The following is a 22540-nucleotide window of genomic DNA, read 5'->3' on the forward strand; positions in this document are numbered from 1 at the left end:
CATTGTGAATGCCATCGTAAATTGCTTCCAGCATCACTGCACAAAGTAAATATCTTGGCAGGTGAAGTGACTTACTCAGTGTGTCACAGTGAGAGAGCAGTGAAATCCGAACCTGTGACAGTAAGGGGTTTTATGTTCCAACGCCATGGCTGCTGAACCTCGCCACCTGCTCATGTGCATTAATGTGAATTGTTTGAAGTACTTCAGAGTGTGTGCACCATGAAAGGTACTGTAAAGAGTTGAGATCTCCACCACTTTCTGGAGCTGGTCTCTGGTGAGTGGGCTAAGAGCTGTATGATTATTTTCATGTTTGCCTTCCCACACATGTATCCCGGCTGGTGGTACTCGATCTACTCAAATGTGAAAAACTGGTCCTTTATTTATGTGCCATTTTTGCAAGTGGCTGAACTCCCTGCTGCATCTGCAGTGTGTGGTGAGTTTTGGGTGGTTGCCGTGTCGGCCTCATTTTTAAGCATCTCTTTAAGCAGTTAAAGCCGCTGCTGTCTGAATGGTGGACTTCTGAAAGCTGCCGTGTGTTTTTTTTTTTTTCTTCTTCATTCAACAACTGGAGCAGAATAGCTCTGTTCTGTGGGAAAGGTGGCTTAAAATAACCCAGGAAGAATTGACAGGGGCAGCTGTGACTTTGAACACTTGTGGCCTTGAAATAACAGTCTGCCGCCCTACAACAACAAATTTGCTAACCTCCAGCCACCTACCTCCCAGGCGACTTTGGAACTGAAGGGGCAGCTTGGTATTTCTAGTCTGAACCTGCTATTTTGAGCCACTATGATCTTTGCTGTCTCTCTGCAGGTGCCAGTATGGATGGCAAGGCCAATTCTGTGACGAATGTCTCCCTTACCCAGGCTGTGATCATGGGACCTGTGAAAAGCCCTGGCAGTGCAACTGTGAGAAGAATTGGGGGGGCCTGCTGTGCAACAAAGGTGGGTGTGCATTTGTCCGCTTCTGGTATTCCAGGTGCCTCTTGGTAAATGCAGTTCAGTTCTGAGGTGGGGTTTGGGTTAATTGTGCCCTGCCAAGTTTAAGAGAACAATTTTTATTATTTATTTATTTTTTTGAAAGACTATAGCTGCCAAAGACTTGAGCCTCCCGTACTTAGCATTGACTGCATTATGTCTCCACTCCGGCGAGCCTGGTGTTGACAGCTTGAGCTCTCTGTGATTGAGAGTGTCTGTCTGTGCGCACATCATTTTTTCCCCTTCAGTTGATATTAATGTCTCCCTCCTTCTTCCCCCATCCCTTGTCAAAAGATTTGAACTACTGTGGCACTCATCATCCCTGTGTGAACGGAGGCACATGTATGAATACTGAGCCTGACGAATATCAGTGTGCCTGCCCGGATAGCTACTCTGGAAAGAACTGCGAAATCGGTAAGAGACTGGCCAGGATTTAAGTTTTGATTAAATGCAAAATGGGGGTACTGTTCAGTATGTATGGCAGTCCTGAATGGCAAAATGCAAGCAGTTTTTTATTTTTGTTTGCAATTTATTTATTTATTTATTTATTTTTTCATTTCATTGCCACCAGAATAGCTTTTTTTCTTGCATGCCTGCATTTTAGGCAATCATCAGGGGGGCTAATAGAGCTTTTTTCTTGACCTATGTTAAATTGTATGGTTTGTTCTCTTCATATCTGTGTGAATTTTTTCCTGCTTCACCTTGCAGACAATGACTTGTAGACTGCTACTTGTTTAATAAAAATATGAATTGAGCACTAACCGACAACTATAAATAGGTCTTGTTTTAGTGGTACCCGTGATGGGTTTAGTGGCCCATCTGGGTTAGGTTGCTGCCTTGTGCCAAGTGCTGTAGTGCTCCGTGAAGAGCGCTATAAAGAAATAAGTTGAATTTTATTGATTGTGCTGGGATAGGCTTGCCTCTTTTAGAAGAAATAGTTTTTATATTGTTCTTTATGTAGAGTGGGGAGCCACCTTACCCACCACTGATGTGCAGTAGCATCCACCTGTAGCTCTATACCTGATTATGAAGTTGGCTAGATAAATCCAGTAGGAGTATGAAATAGCATTGAATCAAATATATTAGAAAATGGCAGTGTAGCGACCTGTCAAAAAGCATGGTGATAGTCTTTCCCCTCCTTTCTGGTGTAGGGGTCAGCAACAAACACTGAGCTGTTCATTAAGAATGAAAATCGGACTGATTCCACTTCATAAAATGCAACCTCAAGGTATCGCACTTATTCCCACAGACACTGCCATTTTAGAAATGCCAGTTAACATCACATCCATCAGTAAACATTCAACAAGATCCATTTGTCAAGATGTGTTTGTGTTCTGAGAGATCATCCAAAAAACAGATTGTTTCTGGCAACTTACCTTGTAATTATTTCCATTCATTAAATTTGGAGTGTGCTGGACCTCATTAAAACAATCCTCTGTATATGACCTCTGTGTGTATATTTATAGTGCCACAAAAAAAAAACACACACACTGCTTTATTGGCTATTCTAACAGGCAGACCTGTACATCTTTAATAAAACTTTCCAAGTTTGATTAAATTGCAGAATGGCCCAAACTCTTCTGTCTGCACCCTTTAACCTGATGTGATGAGCCTTCATTCAGCAGATTTCAGGGCCTTTCTTAAGATTTAGACCACCACACAGTTGAAGAGCAGTGAGGCGCTCCAATCCCCATCCCATCACCTAAGCCTAGCTGTTTCCTTCCCAATAGTTCATAGGCTGCACTGCATTTCTTTTATTTTTGTTTTTTTTGCTCCTTTTGTTGAACTCTACTACACACTAAGCCTGCCTTCTTAATTTCAAGGCAGCTGCACTGCATCCTGCAAACTGCTGCGTTTTTAGTATGCTAGTGTTCTTTGAGGTGTGACACAGTATTTTGTTTTATTTTTAAACATATTAAACTGCAATTTCTCACTTTCAGATTAAAATGAAAAGCTGTTAATTTTCTTGTCTGTATTGCTCTCCCATCATCATTGCCTTTCTGCTAATCAATTCATCACATTTTATGATGTTCTCCAAGGTTATTCTGGGTTCAAGGCAGGACTTGTAGCTCAACAGAGCCCAGTCACTGACAGGGCTGATTTAGAAGCCCCTATTAACCACTAACCAAGCTAAACAATGCTAATCGAAAACTTTACACAGAATTTTGTAATATTTGATGAAAAGATGTATATATTTAAATTGAATCCAGTGATAGATTGGCATCCTGTCCAGTGTTTCTTCTTGCCTTACATCCAATTCATTTGCAATGCTATATTGACAAAAGCACGTTAAAAAAATGGACAATAATTTATCAGAATTTTTTTATTTTTTTAAAGCGGAGCACGCTTGTGTATCAAACCCTTGCGCCAATGGTGGTATTTGCCATGAAATTCCATCTGGATTCGAATGTCGCTGTCCACCTGGTTGGAGCGGACCCACGTGTGCCATTGGTGAGTGGTGTTTTTATCATTAACTGCTGTAACCTGCCCTCAAACATGAGCGTCACATGAAAGGATATCCTGTGATGAATGCTGGTATGCCATCACAAGCAGCCAGGAATTAGCTGCCCCTGAGCTCATTGAGAGATGACTTCATTTTGATGTGTCAACTGCACAGTTTGCCTGTAGGGAAGCACTGAATGGTGTAGGCGTGAAGATGAGTAGGTGTTAGAAAGGGGGCTTTCTGCAAACAATTGGCACCAGTGTGTTGTTTTTTTCTTTTTTTATCTTCATCCTCTCCCTCTCTCTTTTCTCAGATATCAATGAATGTGCCTCCAACCCCTGTGCCCATGGAGGAAGGTGCATCGACCGTGTGAGTGGGTTTGAATGTCTCTGCCCTGCTCAATGGACTGGGAAGACCTGCTTGATCGGTAATCCTCTCTGCCAGAGTCTTGTGAACATAAGCTGCCTGAGTATGCCCCTTCCATAGTGAGGGCATAATAATTGATTTATGAACCTTAAGCCTTTTTAGGTTTATGATAGAGTTGGCCTGCATGCTTTCTCCTATCCCCTTCCAATTTGCATATTTCAACTTTTGTGCTAAACATAAATGCCCTCGTGTATGCTTTTGGTTTCAGAGCCTTTGTGTACAGGGAGAGCCACACAGGCAATGAAACTCAATGCTAGTGACATGAGGAGACGTATGAATAATGTAAGCCGCTGGCTTGTGTGAACCTGGCCCACTTCCTTGTAACTCTGAGGAGCAATGTGCTGCTGCTGACTGGGGGGCTGCTGCCGTTTCCAGGGTGAATGCTGTGCTGGAGGAGGGTGGCTTTCACCAGTGCCGCACCCCGTGTTGGCAGTGTGTTGTGTGTGTTTTTTTTTTAATTAATGTCTGAGGGAGAAGGTTAAGTTTCTTTTAAGCACAGGTGCACTTCAGCAGCACCCTTTGCATATTGATAGAGCTCTATGATTACGGCCTCTCCTGAAATATTCAGAGCCTGTGCGAGGAAGGCTGGGGGGAAAATCCATGAGGCTGAGGGTGAATTCCCTGGGGTTTTGCCGTGACCAGAGGGTGTGCCCTGCACGTTCTGCCATGACCATGCCTTTTGAGTCTGTTTACGCATGTCGAGTAACAGTTTTGGTGGTGGTTGCTCTCTAATATTCCCCTCCCCTCTGTCTCTCTCGTCCTCTCACTTTACAGATGCTAATGAATGTTTGGGGAAACCTTGCCTTAATGCTTACTCATGCAAAAATTTTATTGGTGGATATTACTGTGACTGCTTTCAAGGATGGTTCGGCCGCAACTGTGACTTGAGTTAGTATTGCTGTCTCTCCCGCTCGCTGGAAAGTGCTTTTTTGAGCTCCCCCCACCCCCCTTTTTTGTTTTTGGTGGGGCGATTAACCCACTTTCATTTTTTGGGAGGGGTCCTCTCTATCCCCCTTCTAGCTCACTTCACACTCTGCCTAATATGGTGACGGGACTCTCCTCTCTCTCTCGCCTCCTTTCTGGTGTAGGGGGTCAGTTTCCTCTCTTTCACCATTGGATAACACCATTCATTTCATTTACATATTTAAAAAAAAAAAAATTATTTGTCACCCATATTAAAACACTCCACTTTTACTAAGCGCCGACTTGCTTTTCCTTGGTCATTTCTTTGCATGGTGACGTTTGCAGATGGCCTGCATCTTGAAACAAATTGCTTTTGTGTTTTGTGTGTGTGTTTTTAGCCCTCCTAAAATGACACCTTTCATGTATCTTCTGTTTTTACTTTCTCTCTCTAGACATTAACATCTGCCACAACCAGTGCCAGCATGGAGGGTCATGCGAGGTGAGTCTGGGATCCAAAACATCAGATTGGCAAAGGTTACCTTTGGAAGTTTAAATGTACAAAACTGGCCCTCTGTAGATCAGAGCTGCTATAGTATAGTATTGGGGGAAATGTGATGTGGGTTCAACTGGGTGAGTGTCAGCTAAATGCTGCTCCCTTCCACTTTATGTTGGTGCTAGGTGAGACACAGCTCTTTTTTCCCTTTTGCAGGAGTCTTCTATATGCCTTGCTCAACTATTGGCTTTAATGAAGCTCACATGATTTTTATATTCATTTCAGTGTACTTGTAGTGTGACATCAAGTTGTGTGCAGTGGATTGTTTGTCTTCCCCAAAATATTTTCTTATTCCAAATTTAGATTTTCACTCTCTGCTTTTCGTTAAATTCCCTTCCCTCTCGGCTTTTGTTGCATAGACTCTCAGCTAAAATGAATAAGATCACTATTTCCCTTTGGCTTTTTTGGTGGTGGACACTCCACCGATCGTGTAACTTCCTCCCCTCTTCTAAATATACTTTTTTTTTTTTTTCCCCCCCTTTGTTCCCTTTGCTCTCTCCCCCACCCTTTTCTCCTTTCTAGCAGGATGAAGTGAATGGGTATCACTGCCTCTGTCTTCCAGGATATGCTGGCAGGCACTGTGAGATCCAAACCAACCAATGCACTGAGAGCCCTTGTCTGAACGGAGGGCACTGCTTAATTAGCGAGGATGGCTTTCACTGTCAGTGCCCCCAAGGTTTCATGGGACGTCTCTGTGAGGTAAGAGATGCCCGTTAAAATTGTCGGTTGGTCTCCAAGAAGGTGGTCTGTTATGCAGTGTGGGTGAGGAACGCTTTACAGATGCCAACGGCTGATCACTTAAGTCTTCATTACGGGGGTGACTGCTTTTCATTGTTATCCCATAATGGGATTATGTCTAAAATATCTTCTGAGTTGAGTGTGTTGCGCACCCATTACTTTAAAGAACCCAGCTCATGAAGTGCCTGCCAGCAATTTAACATGATAGATTGCTATTTCTTGAGAAAATAACAGTGGAACTGCAACACTATCCAATTCACTAAACTATCCAGCTCCTGCTGGTGCACGGTCTTTACAAAAGATAGTATTCTGGTCTCAAAATGGCGTGCTGTGTCATTTTGCTATATACTGTGACCCAGTTTTTCCTATATTAAAGGTTCTACAACACTAGTGTTTTTGTGACCTACTGATTGTCCTACTTGGTGAATTGAGTGAGCATGGTTGTCCAAGCAGGGGTAGGTCCCCAACCCTTTGATTTGAACCTCCTCTTCAGAGCCTTTATCCCCCTTGGTGATTCAAGTGCGATCATCCATTATAAACAATAGCAACTCGTGACCCAACAGCAACAGCCCATGACTTGAAAGTGAATCGTGACCCACTGACTGAAACAAACTTCTGTAGAAGAGCTCTTGTTGTTAAGATCTATTCAAGGAGGAAAGGTTCGACTTCCATTCCCAGTGGTTTGTCGGCAGTCTCCATATTCTCCTGCTCAGAGGTGATTCCACATTGGCCCTGTGTGAATGTGGGGGGAGTGGACCTTACAGCAGAATGGTGGCCAGTTCAGGATTGATTACTGCATTGCACTTGATGTTACTTGCTGCTGGACTGCAGCCTATTCAAGCATCACCCCACATTGGACTATTGGAAAATATTTTGGTGTCCTGTTTATCTGCACTGAGAAGTGCTATAGAAGGCTGTTGTGGCAGTGTGAGCATGAGTAGGTATGGGTAATGAGGTAATGATGTTCATCTGGAAATGTCAGACTGTTCATCTCTTTGACTTCGCTTGTAATAATCACACTTTGTGTATACACCTCATTTGTTACAATACTGCAACTAAAAGCCTTATTTCCCCCTTTGGATAAATGAAGTTCTGTCTATCCATCTATCAGTAGTGATGAGTGAAGTCTAGAGTCTGGTCACTGTCTTTGGAGTCCACACATTTTTGTCAGCAGTGGATTTCTTTAGGGTATCGGAGTCTTCCATAATGTGTAATGGTAGTGTAGTGTATAGCTTTGTTCTGTCATCCTAGGTTTGTGCCTGCTTTGCACCTGATAGACTATAGTCCCTTTATGTAGCTTTCAAAATGGATTGTTACCAAAAAACGTTTGAGCTGCTAAATCCTACCTAGTAGTAAGCACATCTAGTCATCTGTGGCCTCCCTGTTCACATTTACGGTATGTGTCATTTTCAAGGTGGCATCTTGCCACTAGTTTTCTCTGCAGAGACATGCTACTTATCTGTGGCTGTAACACAAGTAGTCTTTTTAACGAGATAACCTGCAGAGGTTTTTCTTCAGCTTGCAGGAGGTAAAGGTTTTACGAGAGTTACTTGGCCGACTGCCCTTCTCTGTGCCGCCTTACATGTATTTCTGAGTCTGACTGAATAAGCATATGGCAGTATGTGTCTGGCCTGGTGAAAGAGGGTAATTCCAGACCATTCCCCAAAAGGAGGTCTTTTTACTTGTAGAACAATTAAAATGGCAAGCATAGGCCACATGGGGCAAAGCTTTTCAAGTGCTATGCTTGTACATCCAAGCAAGTTCATTTATTTCAGGTATTTGTGGGCATTTTCTCAGTAGCAGTACATCAGGAAGGTAAATAAACGCAAACACGTACACAAAGTACACACACACACATTTTTTTTTTTTTTGCAGAAAATGTGTGCAATTTGTAAAGCTAACCGTTGGGCTTCTTGTGATACAGGAGAGACGTGACCTGTGCCTCCCAAATCCCTGCAAGAATGGAGCATCCTGCTTAAACCTTGAAGGGGACTATTATTGTGCCTGCACAGATGATTATGAAGGGAAAAACTGCTCCAAGTTCAAAGACCACTGTAAAAACACACCATGTGAAGGTAAGAGCCACTTGGACATCTTGAATGCCTAAAAGACGTTTAGAAAGGAAACGCCAGCTAATACCTGGATCTAGGCTAAGAGTCGGGTAAAAGCAGAGTGATGGAAGTCCTTGAACTGACTAAATCCAATTGTTACATTTTTAAAAACTGCTCTTATTTTGAACAGTCTGACTATTGGTATATTTTGGTTTTAATTGATTCCCACCACTTAAATCCAGGCTCTTTCCCTTTTGCTCTTCCACTCCTGTTAATGTGGTTGTGTTGATGGCTTGTTGGCAGTGTGATGGGAATGCAAAATGAAACACCCCATATTTTCTTCAATATAATGATGTGTTTCAAATTTAGAGGGTTCACCAGATTTTCAGGATGTAGGAGGGTTCAAAGCCCTCACACATTACTATACGGAAAGTTTTTGTTACACTTGCGTGGTTTCTTGATATTCCAGGGTTATTGGTGCCTTCCTCAGAATGTCCACCAAGTAAAACAAAGCAAGCAAAAATACATTTATTACAAAATAACTACAGGGTTATGGTGGGGAAAAAAAATGGAAAGTAAAAAAAGTGAATATAAAACCACCACCTCTTGCTTGACTCTGTCTACTGGGTAGGATGGCCTATTTGAAAATATTGCTCAACCACCTCTCTCTTTCTCTGTAGTTTGGCCTCCTTTTAAGGGCTAGAGCTCTAAAGAAGCTCCTTAGCTGTCTGCAGGGTCAGAGGGAGAGCATAATGGCTTTATATTTCAGTCGGGCCCTTTGTGTCCTTTTAGCCACTCTTGCGTTAATCACTTTCTTAGGAGATGAGACGCCCCAGCCTCTGCTTAGTTGCCTGCTTTGTAGCATCTTGGAAGAGATTACATGCCGCCATCTGAGGATGCAGCTCTCTCCCACATGTGTTGACGATCTTTCCTTTTGTCCCATAGTGTGCTGTGTAGTTTAGAAAGGCATCATCCTGAACTGGTATGACATGATGTCATTGCCTTTAGCTGCTTTTCTTCGTCATCTAGGTCTTTGGTGATCCCTGTCCTGTGCAAAATCTTTTCCTGTCTGTAGTCTCATTTTCCATCCAACTGTACGTTTAACACATCATGTTAACTTATCGTACTGATACATTTTTAATAGCCATTGCTTTCTTTTTGGTCATTTTAATTGATTTTTGTTACATTTGCTTAAACCAAAGCTCAGACTTGCTGCTGAATCCATTAACTGCTTTATGACTTCTGGGTCTGTTTTTTTGTTTTTTTTTGCTTACACAGAATCCCATGTGCAAGTATCAGTGCTAAAACTAATTTTCTGTTTTTTTAGATACTCTTATTTTCATAACTCTTCAGTTGCAATTAGAATAAAATGTAGGTACAAATTGTGCCTTTTGAAGCAATGCTCCTACTGCCCTTCTGCCATGTTTCCTCAGATTCTGACTTGTTCCATAGATTTTGCCATTCTTGGACATTTTTATAACCATTTCCCAGCTAACACAAAACTAACCTCTTCCTTTTTCCCATCATGTTCCTGTCTTCCTGTCTTGTAGTCATTGACAGTTGCACCATAGCGGTGACAACCAACGGTTCTGAGGATGGACAACGTCTTATTTTATCTAGTGTCTGCGGGCCACATGGACGCTGTGTCAGCCAGCCAGGAGGGAATTTCACTTGTGCTTGTGCAAAAGGATTTACTGGAACCTACTGTCATGAGAGTAAGCAGCCAAACGTATGCCCTGAGCAACATTTGGGGAATGTGGGTCAGGGAAAGCTGATGGGGTTGGTGGCTCTTTGTGCCCCAACCTCTCCTCCTTGACCACTGTGTGTTGTTTGAAAAGCAGGGTCAGAGGCGGTAAAACCAGGCTGTAGATGTGTCTAGACGCCTGCCGCATTAGAGTCAACTTGTTTTCTCTTGCTGACCTACTTGCTAACAGACATATGTGACCATAATGAGCTTAACTGATGGGCACAGTGCCTGGTCCCGAATTCTCCGGCTGCTGCTTTTCTTCACCTTCTGTCTACTTTCTGCAGATGTGGATGACTGCATCTCAAGACCCTGCAAGAACGGAGGCACGTGCATCGATGGTGTCAACTCCTTTCAGTGCTTCTGTCCTGACGGGTGGGAAGGAGTGTTATGTGACCTCAGTAAGTGAACACTTGCCTTTACTGCATCTTGAGTGAAGTTGCGTGAAACGTAAAGCCTTTACTTACATGTTTAACCTCAACAGATGTGAATGACTGCAGCCATAATCCATGCAAGAACAATGGGAAATGCTTGGATTTGGTGAATGGCTTCTATTGTGAATGTCAGAACGGCTGGAAAGGCAAAACATGTCATTCTCGTGAGTAAATACCGTTTTCGCGCTCTCAGAAGATTTTTGCATGGCAGCATTTTCCTGTTGTAAAGAGCCTTTTATAACTCTTACCGGTACCTTCCACTTGTTGTTTTTAGGTGAAAATCAGTGTGATGCTACCACTTGCAGCAATGGCGGGACCTGCTATGATGAGGGTGATGCCTTCAGCTGCTCTTGCCCCCCTGAGTGGGGAGGGAGCACGTGTAACATTGGTAAGGTTTTCTCCGGTGGCGTTTGTACACCTCATTTAAATTTGCAGATATCTGTACTAAGTACTTGAAGTCATTGATCATTGTGAATTTATTTAAAAATGTCACTGATTGTTTTTTTATATTAGCCAAGAACAACAGCTGCATGCCCAATCCTTGCCACAATGATGGAACGTGTGTTGGTGGTGGCGACAACTTCACCTGCATTTGCAAAGAAGGATGGGAAGGGCCAACGTGCACTCAGAGTAAGAGTCCCTTCTGTCTTGGCTTCAAGTTTTGGGATTTTTGTTGTACTTTCCATCTCTGGCATACTGAGGTGTAATATAAATCCAGTGTCGAGTGGCCATCTTCTTAGACTTCGACAGTTTCTTGCAGTTTGACACGTCTTTACCTTTGGCCCCTTTGCTTTCTGTTTGCTCACCTTCACCCTGCTTTCTACGGTGGTGTTGTCTCTACAGACAGTGATTGTTGTGTATGTCCACTGAAAGTGGTGCCTAGCAGCATGAGTACAAGTGCATAATCCTGCTTTGACCTTCTGAATTAATGTTTGGTGTATTGCCATGAAAATCTTTAACGGAAAATGTGTCTGCAATCTTCATGTTATGACGAGCAATAGAAAGAGAAATCCAGTAGAACATGTATGCCTAGACCATGAAGTCTGCTTTTTAACTTTATTTTGTGAGCTTGTAGTTTCTTGTGCAGCATCACTGTCTCGGTGAGACAACTTGAGAGCCCAGCTATGGATGGGACAGCAGCCCATCACTGGCACGGTTTTGATTCTATAGAGGTACTGGGAAAGAAACCCACAAAAATGGGGAGAAACTATGCTTGTCACACTGAAGTACCTGCAACGATTATTTGCCTTCTCACCTGATGGAGATGCTTCAAATACACATCCTCCATAAAGACCATAAATACAGTAATGCCTATACCCTTTTTGATTGGTGACCAGTAGTAAGGAGTGTTCTTCTTTTTGTGTCTGTCAAGCCAGTGAAAACTGTGTGCAAAGCTTCCCTTCTAGCCCTCAACTGAGCTGTCACGTTCAGTGAAAACATACAGTCTCACACCACCAGTGGCACAGCTGTCCGATTGGCTCCCTTTGCGTTTTTATAGTCCAGGGCACATTGCGTCACCACATGTGCCGTGAAGTCAGCAGTGTGTTTCAGGGACTGCTTGAGGGTGTGTTTATGGGCCCTTGTCACAGCACCTTTGACTTTTGATAAGGATGCATTTTTATTTTGAGCTCTTGACTTTGGTCATCTCCTTAAAAGGAAAATGAAATGGAGATTTGTATTACAGCCTACATTAGGAAGGTTGAGTCCCTTTCCTTAAAGTCTGTCTGCTCCTCGTGCAGTGAAGTCATTAAACCAGCACTAAATTACAGGAGGGATTTAAGTTGTACGGGTGGGGGGCAGATTGTGAAATGGGAATAGTGTTTCAAGCCAATTAAGGTAACTTGATTCTAAGGAGGTGACCAGAGATTAATATGAAGCTGCTCTATTCCAACCAGTCATTCATGATGAGACAGGAGCCGCACACTATCTCTGCCCACCCACCTTTTTTTAGGATATGAGGCAGCAAGAGGAGTAAATATATTGCTGCTCAAGTCACTAAAGTACGGCCCAGCACACACCCTCTAGCTGTCATCTTGAGTCTCTTTTTATCCTGTGAGAGGGGGCTGTCTTATAGTTGTGGTGCAGTTGTTGTTGTTTTTCTCTAATTTGCATTGAACCCACTGTCCATGATGGTCTAGATTGCCTCCGTTTTACACCCTACTCACATCACTCTCCACTTTTCTTTTCTAGACACCAATGACTGCAATCCATACCCTTGGTAAGTTGCTTCTTCTGTAATACAGCTATATGTGTGTTTTGTTGTTTTTGCCTTAAAATAGATCTGGGACAGCTTTATTACCTTTATTTTAGAAGCAGCCTTCTGCTTGTAGTGGCTGACTCTGATGTGAGAGCAAGCAGATATCTGTAGGTATGCAGCTGTATTTGTAGAAACGGATGGCCTCTGCTCAAGTCAAGTATCGAGTGTCATTTAGAAATGCAGATGCCTGTAATGTATCCTTAAGAGTCGTTTGTGTATTTTTGTGGATCAGAGCTGTGATGTGCTTAGTGGACCCCCTCCTCCCAAATCCCTAGTAGTCTGCTCTGTTCGCTCTGTTGGGTGCAGTTGATCTTTACCCCGTCCCCTTTGGACACGTGTAATAACTTAGTGTGAGATGTGGTCACCATGATAGTACTGCCTCCTTCAAGTGGTGATCCAGTTGCTCTTACTTGCTAGCAGACCTTGCCAGTGTCTCTTTCACTCTTTCTAATGGAAATCACTTCTCTGTTTGCAGTTACAATGGTGGCATCTGTGTGGATGGCATAAACTGGTTTCGATGTGAATGCGCTCCAGGATTTGCTGGCCCTGACTGTAGAATCAGTAAGTTATCACGTTGACCCGCTGGTCTGAAATGTTCATAGCTGCAAAGTGTGCAAGTTTTACCCCAAAAAAAAAAAAAATTTTTAACAAAAAGCAGCCCATCGGTTACAGGATGAAAGGTGAAGCTTGACCCCTGGCCTTGTGGGTTTGCTTACCTTATGTTAGGCTCGGTCGAAGGAAGGTGCATCACGTTGGATGAAGTGCCTAGAGATATGCAGCAGTTTCACATCTTCATTTATTTTTAGTTAGATATGTTTTCATCGAATGCATTACAGTGGCAAAAAAATGTAGCAATAGACCTTTAAAAGAGTAATAAAATGTAAAACACAATATACAAAATTTAAGACACTCCAATACAAAATAAAAGTTACAAAATACTAAATATAGCAGAAATATGAATCTAAAATACATAGAACCAGATATAGCAATAAATAATAAAACTCTGTGGTCTAATTCCACTATAAAATGTGCATTAAGCAATCCTTAACGGCACTGGAAAGAAAGATGATGATGATGATGTATTAGGCACATTCAAATCTCTTTATGATTTTGGGAGCGTAGAGTGGAAGTGTGGATGACCACCAGCCACCACACCACACTGCCAGCATAATACGTATATAGGATGTACTCTCTGCCAGATGGCAAAGGAGCAAACATACAGTGCCCAGGGTGTATTGGGTCTTTGGCAATGCAAGCAGCCTTACGTAGCTGGCGAGTGTACCCATCCTGCAGGTTTTGGCAGTTCAGTCCCAGTGACCCCCTGGGCTGCCTTCACCACCTCAATGTAGAAATATTCGATTGGCAGTGTATGGTTGGTGTACCACACTTGCACAATAACGGAGGTTATGGTGGTTTGATTTTTAAAATGAAATATAATATGAGCTGCAATGGAAGGTATTCTGCAGTATGTAATTTTATAAAGCAAACTTATTTATTGTCCTTCATTTGTAAGATGGTATGTGAAGAGTTTGTGTGTGTGTGTGACTTTGTTTTTTTTTTTTTCTTTTAAATGTTCCAGAATTAATCTTATTTGTTGTCAGTAAGGTTGTCACAGTGGTGCAGGGGCTAGCAATGCTGCCTCGCTGCTCCAGGACACTGACTTTGCATCCCAGCTTGATACGATTTGTGGTACTGCATGGGTTTCCTTACAATAATACAAAAATGTACATATTAAGTTAACTGGTGTTTCTAAATTTTACCAGAATATGTGAATGAGGATGCTCTTCAGTGGGGGTTCTTCATTTCCAGTTAAGCAACCAGTGCAGCAGGTGGTTTTGTCTGAGCTTCACAAAACCTTTTGAAGTTAGTTTCAATAAATGAGTGTTTTTGTTTTTTCTGTTTTTTACCAGATATTGATGAGTGTCAGTCTTCACCATGTGGCACAGGAGCCACTTGTATTGATGAAATAAATGGATTCAGATGCATCTGTCTTCCTGGGAGAGCAGGTTCCCGGTGCCAAGAAGGTTAGATCCTGTGGCTATGAACAGGCCAGCAGAGTTTTATTTATTTGCTTGAAGTGTGTGTGTGTGTTTCTTTGGATAAACTTATTCAATTTTAGACCTTGTCAACACTAATGGTCAAGTAGTGACAACGTAGACATTACATATTATGAAGCAATAATTTGTGACCTAAGCCCTAAAAAAAGCTATACAACTTAATCTGGCAAAGCTAATTTAGCGGTTAGGAAAGAGAACTGTATCAGATTGTCTCAGTAGCCTTTTGCCTCACTATTGGTGCTGTGAACATCAAATCCCATAAAGCTATTTTATTTATTTAAATTTGTTAGTTTAACTTCATCACCCATTTAGCAGCCAGAGTTGGACTGTATGAGAGCACCTTGCTTGTGAGTGAACAATTAGAAATTTGACAAACGAGAGGAGACCATTCAGTCCATCAGGCTCAATTGTTTAGCAAATAGCTAAGCTTCCAAATTCTCATCCAGACATTTCTTAAAGGTTGTCAAGGTTTCTGCTTCAACAACATGTTTCGGTAGTTTGTTTCAGATTCCCACAACTCTTTCATACAGAAGTGCTTCCTAGTGTCATTCTTAAATGCACTTCACCTTAATTTCCACTGAATTACACGCGAGTACAATCGCACTCTCTTCAAATTTATGACCAAAAGTTCCTTTCCCCTCTCTTGCAGTTGTTGAAACAGGAAAGCCATGCTGGTATGCTGGGTTACACTTTCTCCATGGCAGTTGGTGGGAGCAGGAGTGTAACACCTGCAAGTGCGCCAATGGCAATGTGGCCTGCACCAAGGTGAGTAGTGCCCTTTCAGGAAATGTAAAGAGCAGACACTGCAACACTTCTCCTCATATTTGGGCCAGCTGCTTTTTATGATTTGCCTTTCTGCCTTTATTGTCCTCTTGCTTGGTGTAACTGGACTTTTGGTAGTACTTGCACAACTCCACTGTAGTGTAGCCATAGATTTTTGGTACCACTGGCAATGAGGATATGATGTTGCTTACTGGTACTGTTGTCTACACTGTTGATGAACATGTTTTGTGTCCAGGCCCTGATCATAGCCTTCTGCTTCTGACACCAGGGCAGAGAAGTGCTCTGTAGAACATTGTGTCACCTCCTTGCACAAAGCCATTATCACCTTGACTTGTGTGCCATTTCTGTCGGTGGTTGACACCACAGTGTTAGCCAAACAGTTTAATCTTTGAGTGCGAGTGTTCTGGGGGGGGTGGGTTTCCCTCGTTGAAGGGTTAAACAAAAGATCTGAATAGATGGCATGTTCATACAAGACTGAGTGCCAAGGTGGTTATGACAGCTTTGACCAGCTTTACAAAGTGTGTATTTATTAGTTACCGAGCTTGAGATAAATCAGGGGCCCCTCCTTGTGAAATAACGAACAAGTGTGTGTGCTGCCTTGGCACCGATATGAAAAAAGCTGATGGCTTGCAGATACTGCTAGCCATTTTTCAGGTACAGCCAAGTGGCCATTTAGAACTGGTAGTTTTGTGGTCTAATTCTCCCTTGCCACGTAGGAGGCCTGTGTTTAATTCCTAGTCAAAGGAGCCTATGTATTGTGCTGGCACTGTGGTCTGGTCGCTGGTGGCTGTAATCCTATTTCCAGCTGTCTGTGTGACCCTGAGCCAATCACTTAACCCCCCAACCTTGTACTTCATATGTCAAAAAATATTAACAATTAAAATGTATCCTAATCTTTTAGACCGCCTTGGGTGAAGGCGGCTGCCAGATAAATAGTGGGCCCCCACCTTGGCTTGTTCGCAAGGCGCCTCAGACTGCTGCCGCTGTGGTTACTGAGGTTTGTGTCTGCAATTGGACATGCGTCATTGGATTTATTCGTGAAGAGGCAAGAAGGCAGATTTAGGGTGTCTCACCACTGGACGGCTGTGCCCACTTTCTCCCGTCCAGGTGACTGAAGGAGGTGCAAACCTTGATAGATTTTTTTTTTTCCCCCCCCTCACACTCACTCTGAATGCTTTAAGGCCCTGAAAAACTAGAAGGCTTATTTGTATGGAGCTCCAAAGCTTGCTTGTTTAATTTTGAGCCCAGACACTTTTTTTTTTAGCAGTCGCCTATTTCCTAACCTGTTGCTCCACACCAAACTCTTAAATACCACAATTATTTGATAAGTGAACATAAAGTGGTTTAAGCACAAGTGTCGGCGTCTTTGTGACCCTTCATTTGTGCCTTTCTTTTCCTCAGTATGTTCCCTCCATGCATTCATCTCCAGGTTCTCTGCGGGAGAAAGCCGTGCCTTTTACGCCTCCGAGCTGGGCAGGAAAGTCAGTCGTGTCCCATGGGTCAGGAATGCCTCGAGTCACCAGCACCTGTTTGCTTCTCTCCACCATGCCATGACTGGGGTGTCTGCAGTGCTCCAGACCCCCTTCATGTCGTAAACACAAAGTGCCGCACAAATACCGGCTACTTGGACAACAGTTGTGCACGAATCACTTTGATCTTCAACAAGGAAAAGGTTCCGCAGGTAAGCCTTCCTTCATATCTCACTGGGCCTGCTGAGGACAAGCAATGGCCGGACTGCTTTAGTTGAACTTTGTGTTTTTAAACAGGGCACCACTGTGGAAGGTATCTGCACAGAGTTACGATATCTACCAGAAACCAGGATGCTCGCTACAGAGAAGTCACTGCTGATGTTATGTAACCTCTCCCACTCAAATGAGAACGCCATTGAAGTTGCCATAGTAAGTCGTCTTGAGCTAACTCTTGTGGTGGGACTTTTCTTCCAAAGTATCCATCTTGTAGTAAACCAAAGTGGGCTTTTCGATTTTGTGGCACCTCTCTGTTCCTCTTGGACCCAATCTCTGGGTCATCATGATATTTATCGCCACCAAGGAAAAATTTTGTGGTGTGGCGTTTTGTATCCACACAAGCTGAATGTGACCCTTGTCTTTGTGTTTGCTTACCCCAAGTCTTTTGAGAGCGAGGATCAAGATCCCAAACTCATTCAGGACGCCGCAAGTACCATCACCAACAACTTGTCCAAAAGACCGAACAGCACTGTCATGCTGGCTATCGTGGAGGTGAAGGTGGAGACACATGTCCAGGGGACTTCACCAGGTAAGGGGCTTGTTTTTAAACCTCTTTGTTTTCTGCTGTCCTTTTGGGCCATTGATGAGAATTGTGTGTCCATAGCCTTTCTGTGTGATTCTGCATTTCAAGTCTCCATGGATGCATCTAGCCATATACCGGGGTCAAGTTGTTAAGCTGATAGGCCTTGCAAATATTTTCATTTCCAAAGTGTAGAGGATTTTATCTGCCACAAACTTTCCTGCAGTCCCAATGCTTAGCTTGGATTTTGGTGGAAGCTCTTACACCACCTTGTATTGTAGAAATCGAGCTGGACCATAGCTTACCTGAACACATCTAGCAGCCTAAATATCATTTGTTCTCTCAAGCCTGTGGTATTTCCTACATTTTCTTGTCTTCCTGTTTCCAGGTTACTTGGTTTCTGCACTCTGTGTGGTCTTCAGCATTCTCTGCATCTTCTGTATTGCAATCTGCATCTGGTGGATCAGAAAACGGAGAAAGAGGAATAGAAGGCCGCCAGTGATGGAGGAGGGTCCAAACAACCAATTGGCGGCGTTGAATCCCATTAGGAACCAACTTGATGGGCCATGCAGTAACCTAGACATTCAGCATGAATGTAAAAAGCTCATGTCCCCTCTGAACAGAACTTGTGATGGAGAGGGTGACGAGGAGGAGGAGGAGGAGGAGGGGGGGCAGCTGGGGGGCGTGCAGGTTGACAAATGCCCCCCCTACAAATGCACTAAGACTTTTTTGCCGTCAAAGGGGGACGGGGTGAACACTGCGAGCAGCAGCCCAGTCAAGCAGCCCCATCGGACCACCTACGGCTCCAAGGACAATAGATGTAAAAATGTAAATGCAGCTGTCAATGACAATGTAAAAGACATTTATGTATGAAAGGGGGTTAAAATGGGGGAAAAAAAACACAAACTTTCTCTGTGCCTACTAAAATTGTTTATATAAAGAAAAGAAAAAGAAGGCCCCACCGCAGATGGCCTCCGTTCTTCGAGGACTTCCGACATGCCCGTTCACTGCTGTACCCCATCCAAGTCTTCAGTGTCTGTTTTTATTTGTACTAGTTGATGAGGCCACGAGGGGGTCATCCTTTATTTTTATTTTTCACAGGCTGAGGTAAAGTGTGAATTTTTTTTTTTTTTGTTCCTCCCCCTCATGTCGCAATGTATCCTAACGGAAAAGAGGGGCCGTGAAACCTGCGGTATAGACTAAACCTGCAATTTTTGTTTACAGATACACACATATATATATATATATATATATATATAAATATATATATTTTTATTAAATATATAGCAGCTTGAAACCTCCTCAGAGCTTCAGAGCAGTTTTGTTGCACTTTGTGTATTTACTGTCTTTTAACTGGATTTGCCTTATTTGTGGTGGGGTGCCTGTTGGAAGTCTGACCACAGTGGAGACTGCAGTTTTGAAGCAAAAGTGACCTTTGATTTCTTTTTCTTAAAGCAAAAAGAGCTATTCCTGACTAGGACTCGCAGTATTTATGCTTGTAGCAAAGTGCCTTGAGGTTTACAGTTTCTCTAGCGACTGCCTTCCTCATCACAGAACAAAGGGGGTGTCCAGTGTGCGTGTGCGCGCGTGCGAGTATGTATGTATGTGTGTGTAAATATATATATATATGTGTATATATTTAAGGAATCGCTGTGTATATTTGAATTTACTAACTTAAGTCAATTCACTTTTTTTTAATGTCATTCCTTTTTATTTATGTATGTTTGTTAAGGAAGTTTTTATGAGAATTTAAACCGTTCTACACTTTGTTCAGTTAAACCAATTTTGCAAGCTATTGTTACATATAATCAATGATCCGCCATTTTTTGTATTCCATTTGTAGGGTGTGTGTGTGTGTGTGTGTGTGTGTGCATGAAAGACTGTACGTGTGAGGTTATATATTTACTATATAAGGACTCGCACAGATGTGTGTTTCACACTGGCCTTTATATCTCATGTTCTAGTCCTGCTTCACTTTTATAGATAAGTTGTTGTATTGGGGGGGGCGGGGGCTTAGGGGCAAGTGGTTGACTTTGTCAAATGTGATACTGTGTATTTGAAAATCGCTGTTGTTGATAATGAAGGGAACAATCATTCAACGGTTATTATTTTTTAATTTATTTTTTTTTTCTGATAGCAGGAAGTTGGGTCAGGATCCTTCAAAATGAACTACCTCATAAGAAGTGGTAGTGAAATGATATGGAGTTTGCTTTTTTTATACATAAATATCTATATAAAAATATATTTTTTTTTATTACCACTATAAAAGAGCTAATGTGTGTGTGTGTGTTATTTTTTTTTTTCCTTCCCTCCTGTTTCCCTCCCCCCCGAGCAGTAACGTTGATTCAACAAATTTCCCATAAAAACTGAAAACAATGGGAATTTGTAGTAAAGAAAACTGAATGTGTAAAATTGTAATTATTTTGTACAAAGATACTTGCTTTTTTTTTTTTTTGAAGTCATTGGTTCGTTTAGTGTATTTTGTTTGAAATGTTCTTTAAATTCTTTTTAAAAAACAAACAGAAAAAGAAAAAATATTTATTAAAGCATTTTATAACAATGTCACTCCTGCGTGTGCTGATCTGTTCGGAGGTCCGTGGCCTTTAACCGCGCATGTGACGCGAGAGCGATGGACGCGTGCGTTTGCTGGGTTTGGCTTCATTCTGGAATGCCGACCGGTGCCCACTGCCACACTCGGATGGCGGTCGGCCCACCATCCTCTGAAGATGGCCAGTGAGGGCTATCGAAAAGCCTCTCCTGCCATTACTGCCCAGCACTGCATGTACCCATTTTGTATTTGGCTGACCCCTTTACCCAAGATGGCTTACAACATTCGAGATACCGCGGACTCCATTTCTTTTGTTCTTTCTTTTTCATATCAGTAGTAGTACAGGCCGGTGAAGTGACCTCCGCATGGTCACACAGTGTCACTAGCGCGGTTTGAAGTCCACAGCTCTGACCTCTGCACCACACAGCCTGCCATTTGTCAGCGTTTGTGCCATTCTCGTTGCTCCCCTACAAGTTCAGACCTAATGCAACCCCCGAGGAGACAGTAAGTGGGCAGCTTTCGCCCACCATTTTGATTTTCTGACTGCTGCTTCAAATGTGCACTCGGTCACTATTTTTAAATGTGCATGTCTTCCCTTCATGCCGGTACAACTGAGCACCTCCACTTTAGATGTAATGGAATGTTTTTCTGTTCTTTGCTTTGATTTTACTCGCACTGCTTTAACAAAGTGTCATGGACTGGGAGCATACAGTAGCTAACTGTCTGGTAAGTGGGCTCGTGCTTTCTGTTCAGTTAAATGCAGTTTGTCCTGGTGCCAGACAGTGGTGTGATGTGTTTAGAGCTGGTGTTGCTGTACTTGGCACTCACAACACTGCCACTATTGCAAATCCTAAAGCCACCAACATCTAGTCGGAGGGGATGCCATACTTGACCATTAAAGTTGGTGACCACCTCACCTCGGGATGTTTTGAGTAGATGACTAGAAATCGCAGGGTATGTCAAATTATGTGACACTGTGATGCATATTTTGGTTTTTTCCCCCCAAGATATCTCGAGCGCACTCCTTTTTGTCGCTGCTAATAATGTAGTCCCTGACCATGCCAGTGCCGAACAAGTGCTTTCCAAGTATGGCAAGTTCAGCCCACGGTCTTTTCTCTCGTTTTTTTTTTTCCCCATTTGGTTGTGGTCCATAAAACACGGGACCTCAGACAGACAAGTCTGAAATGCCGCCAGAGTTTCCTGTTGTTCATCACTGCTTTTATATGCATTTGTGCTTCTGGCTGAGTGCTCAGTGGTTGTCCACTCTTGTACACGTACACAAGCCCACCTCTACCTCTTTGATTTCATCTAGGTGGGTCACAGACTGGTTGGACTGAGCCACTGGGTATGTTGTACTACACGCCTGCTGGTCACAGGAGGGTGCCAAGACTACCTCTGACTAGCTAACATTTAATAAACTAAATCTGCAACTGAAGTTCCCCGAAAGAAATTGTGTAATTTGGTGGAGCTTGAAGAAGTCATTTTGTTTAATCCGACTGTTGAGTGGTTGAACTCTAAAATGGATTGGTGCCTCATTTAGAGCCATTACATCCAGGATTGACTAAGACCTCAGGGCCTTCACTTGGACTAAAGGATGGACATTCGCCGTCTATGCCCTTTAGGTCACTCTGTGCTTCGTTGTACAGTCTGAACCCAGACAGACACCCATGATGTTAACATACAGTATGTTCTGGAGCCCCTAAAGACTTGTCTGTTCCCTTTCATTCAGGTCCTGCAACTTTTGCGTTCCTTATGGGTTCTTTTGGCCTCGTCCTTGTCTGTCTTCGTTCTATGGGCGCCCATATAATTGGCCCTGGTCTTCTCCTGCAGATTCCTTCACCGATCCTCTTGTTTAGTTCCATAACATGACTCTGCCCACGTTCTCTCAGTGTGGGTTGAAATTCTGCAGGAAATGATTTTCACACCTTTTCATGTGCAGAGGTTTCCTGCCACACTCCACACATTTTGCTTCATTTTCACTTTTTTTTTTTTTGTTGTACTTAATTAGCTTCTCTTTAAGAAAGGAAAATGATGGAATGCTAATAAAAACACTTCAAATGGGCCAACCTGGAGCTCGCCGCAGCTCTAGGAAGGTTTTCATAAAGTATTCACAAAGCAAAGGAGAGAAAATGTGATGAGATGTGCTCCTCTATTCTGCTCCAAAAAAAAATACTTTGGTGATTTTGCTCATGGAAGCCAGACGCATGCAGGTAGGCCCGATCAGCGTGCCAAGTGAAGATTTAGGAACTCTAATGCGTTTTCTCTCCTTTACTGTGCCAGCCAAGAAGTTGTTGCCACTCTGTCTGGTTTTCATGTGCAGCCTTTAGTCTGAACCCACCAATCGCACTCTGACGAGGACCAAAA

At 42.9% G+C, this 22540-nt stretch overlaps 1 protein-coding gene across 5 annotated transcripts in view; it reads left to right on the forward strand.

Moving 5' to 3' along the window:
• jag2b (jagged canonical Notch ligand 2b) overlaps positions 1-19070 on the forward strand; it is a 61005-nt gene extending 41935 nt beyond the window's left edge. The window contains exons 6-26 of one of the 5 annotated variants that reach the window (XM_039742364.1): positions 811-941; positions 1269-1388; positions 3312-3425; positions 3731-3844; positions 4618-4731; positions 5199-5245; positions 5825-5998; positions 7962-8112; positions 9639-9803; positions 10120-10233; positions 10317-10430; positions 10541-10654; positions 10780-10896; positions 12457-12484; positions 12999-13084; positions 14434-14547; positions 15230-15345; positions 16793-17044; positions 17130-17261; positions 17490-17637; positions 18017-19070. In XM_039742364.1, the coding sequence (XP_039598298.1) occupies positions 811-941; positions 1269-1388; positions 3312-3425; positions 3731-3844; positions 4618-4731; positions 5199-5245; positions 5825-5998; positions 7962-8112; positions 9639-9803; positions 10120-10233; positions 10317-10430; positions 10541-10654; positions 10780-10896; positions 12457-12484; positions 12999-13084; positions 14434-14547; positions 15230-15345; positions 16793-17044; positions 17130-17261; positions 17490-17637; positions 18017-18501 (2950 nt within the window). In that variant the 3' untranslated portion in view covers positions 18502-19070. Of the gene's footprint in view, positions 1-810; positions 942-1268; positions 1389-3311; positions 3426-3730; positions 3845-4617; positions 4732-5198; positions 5246-5821; positions 5999-7961; positions 8113-9638; positions 9804-10119; positions 10234-10316; positions 10431-10540; positions 10655-10779; positions 10897-12456; positions 12485-12998; positions 13085-14433; positions 14548-15229; positions 15346-16792; positions 17045-17129; positions 17262-17489; positions 17638-18016 lie in introns of all 5 variants that reach the window. The other 4 variants (XM_039742363.1, XM_039742368.1, XM_039742365.1 and 1 more) reach the window with 4 other exon arrangements.
• Positions 19071-22540: the final 3470 nt, after the last annotated feature.

This window comes from Polypterus senegalus, chromosome 18 (genome assembly GCF_016835505.1).
Source record: "Polypterus senegalus isolate Bchr_013 chromosome 18, ASM1683550v1, whole genome shotgun sequence".
NCBI classification, from domain to species: domain Eukaryota; kingdom Metazoa; phylum Chordata; class Cladistia; order Polypteriformes; family Polypteridae; genus Polypterus; species Polypterus senegalus.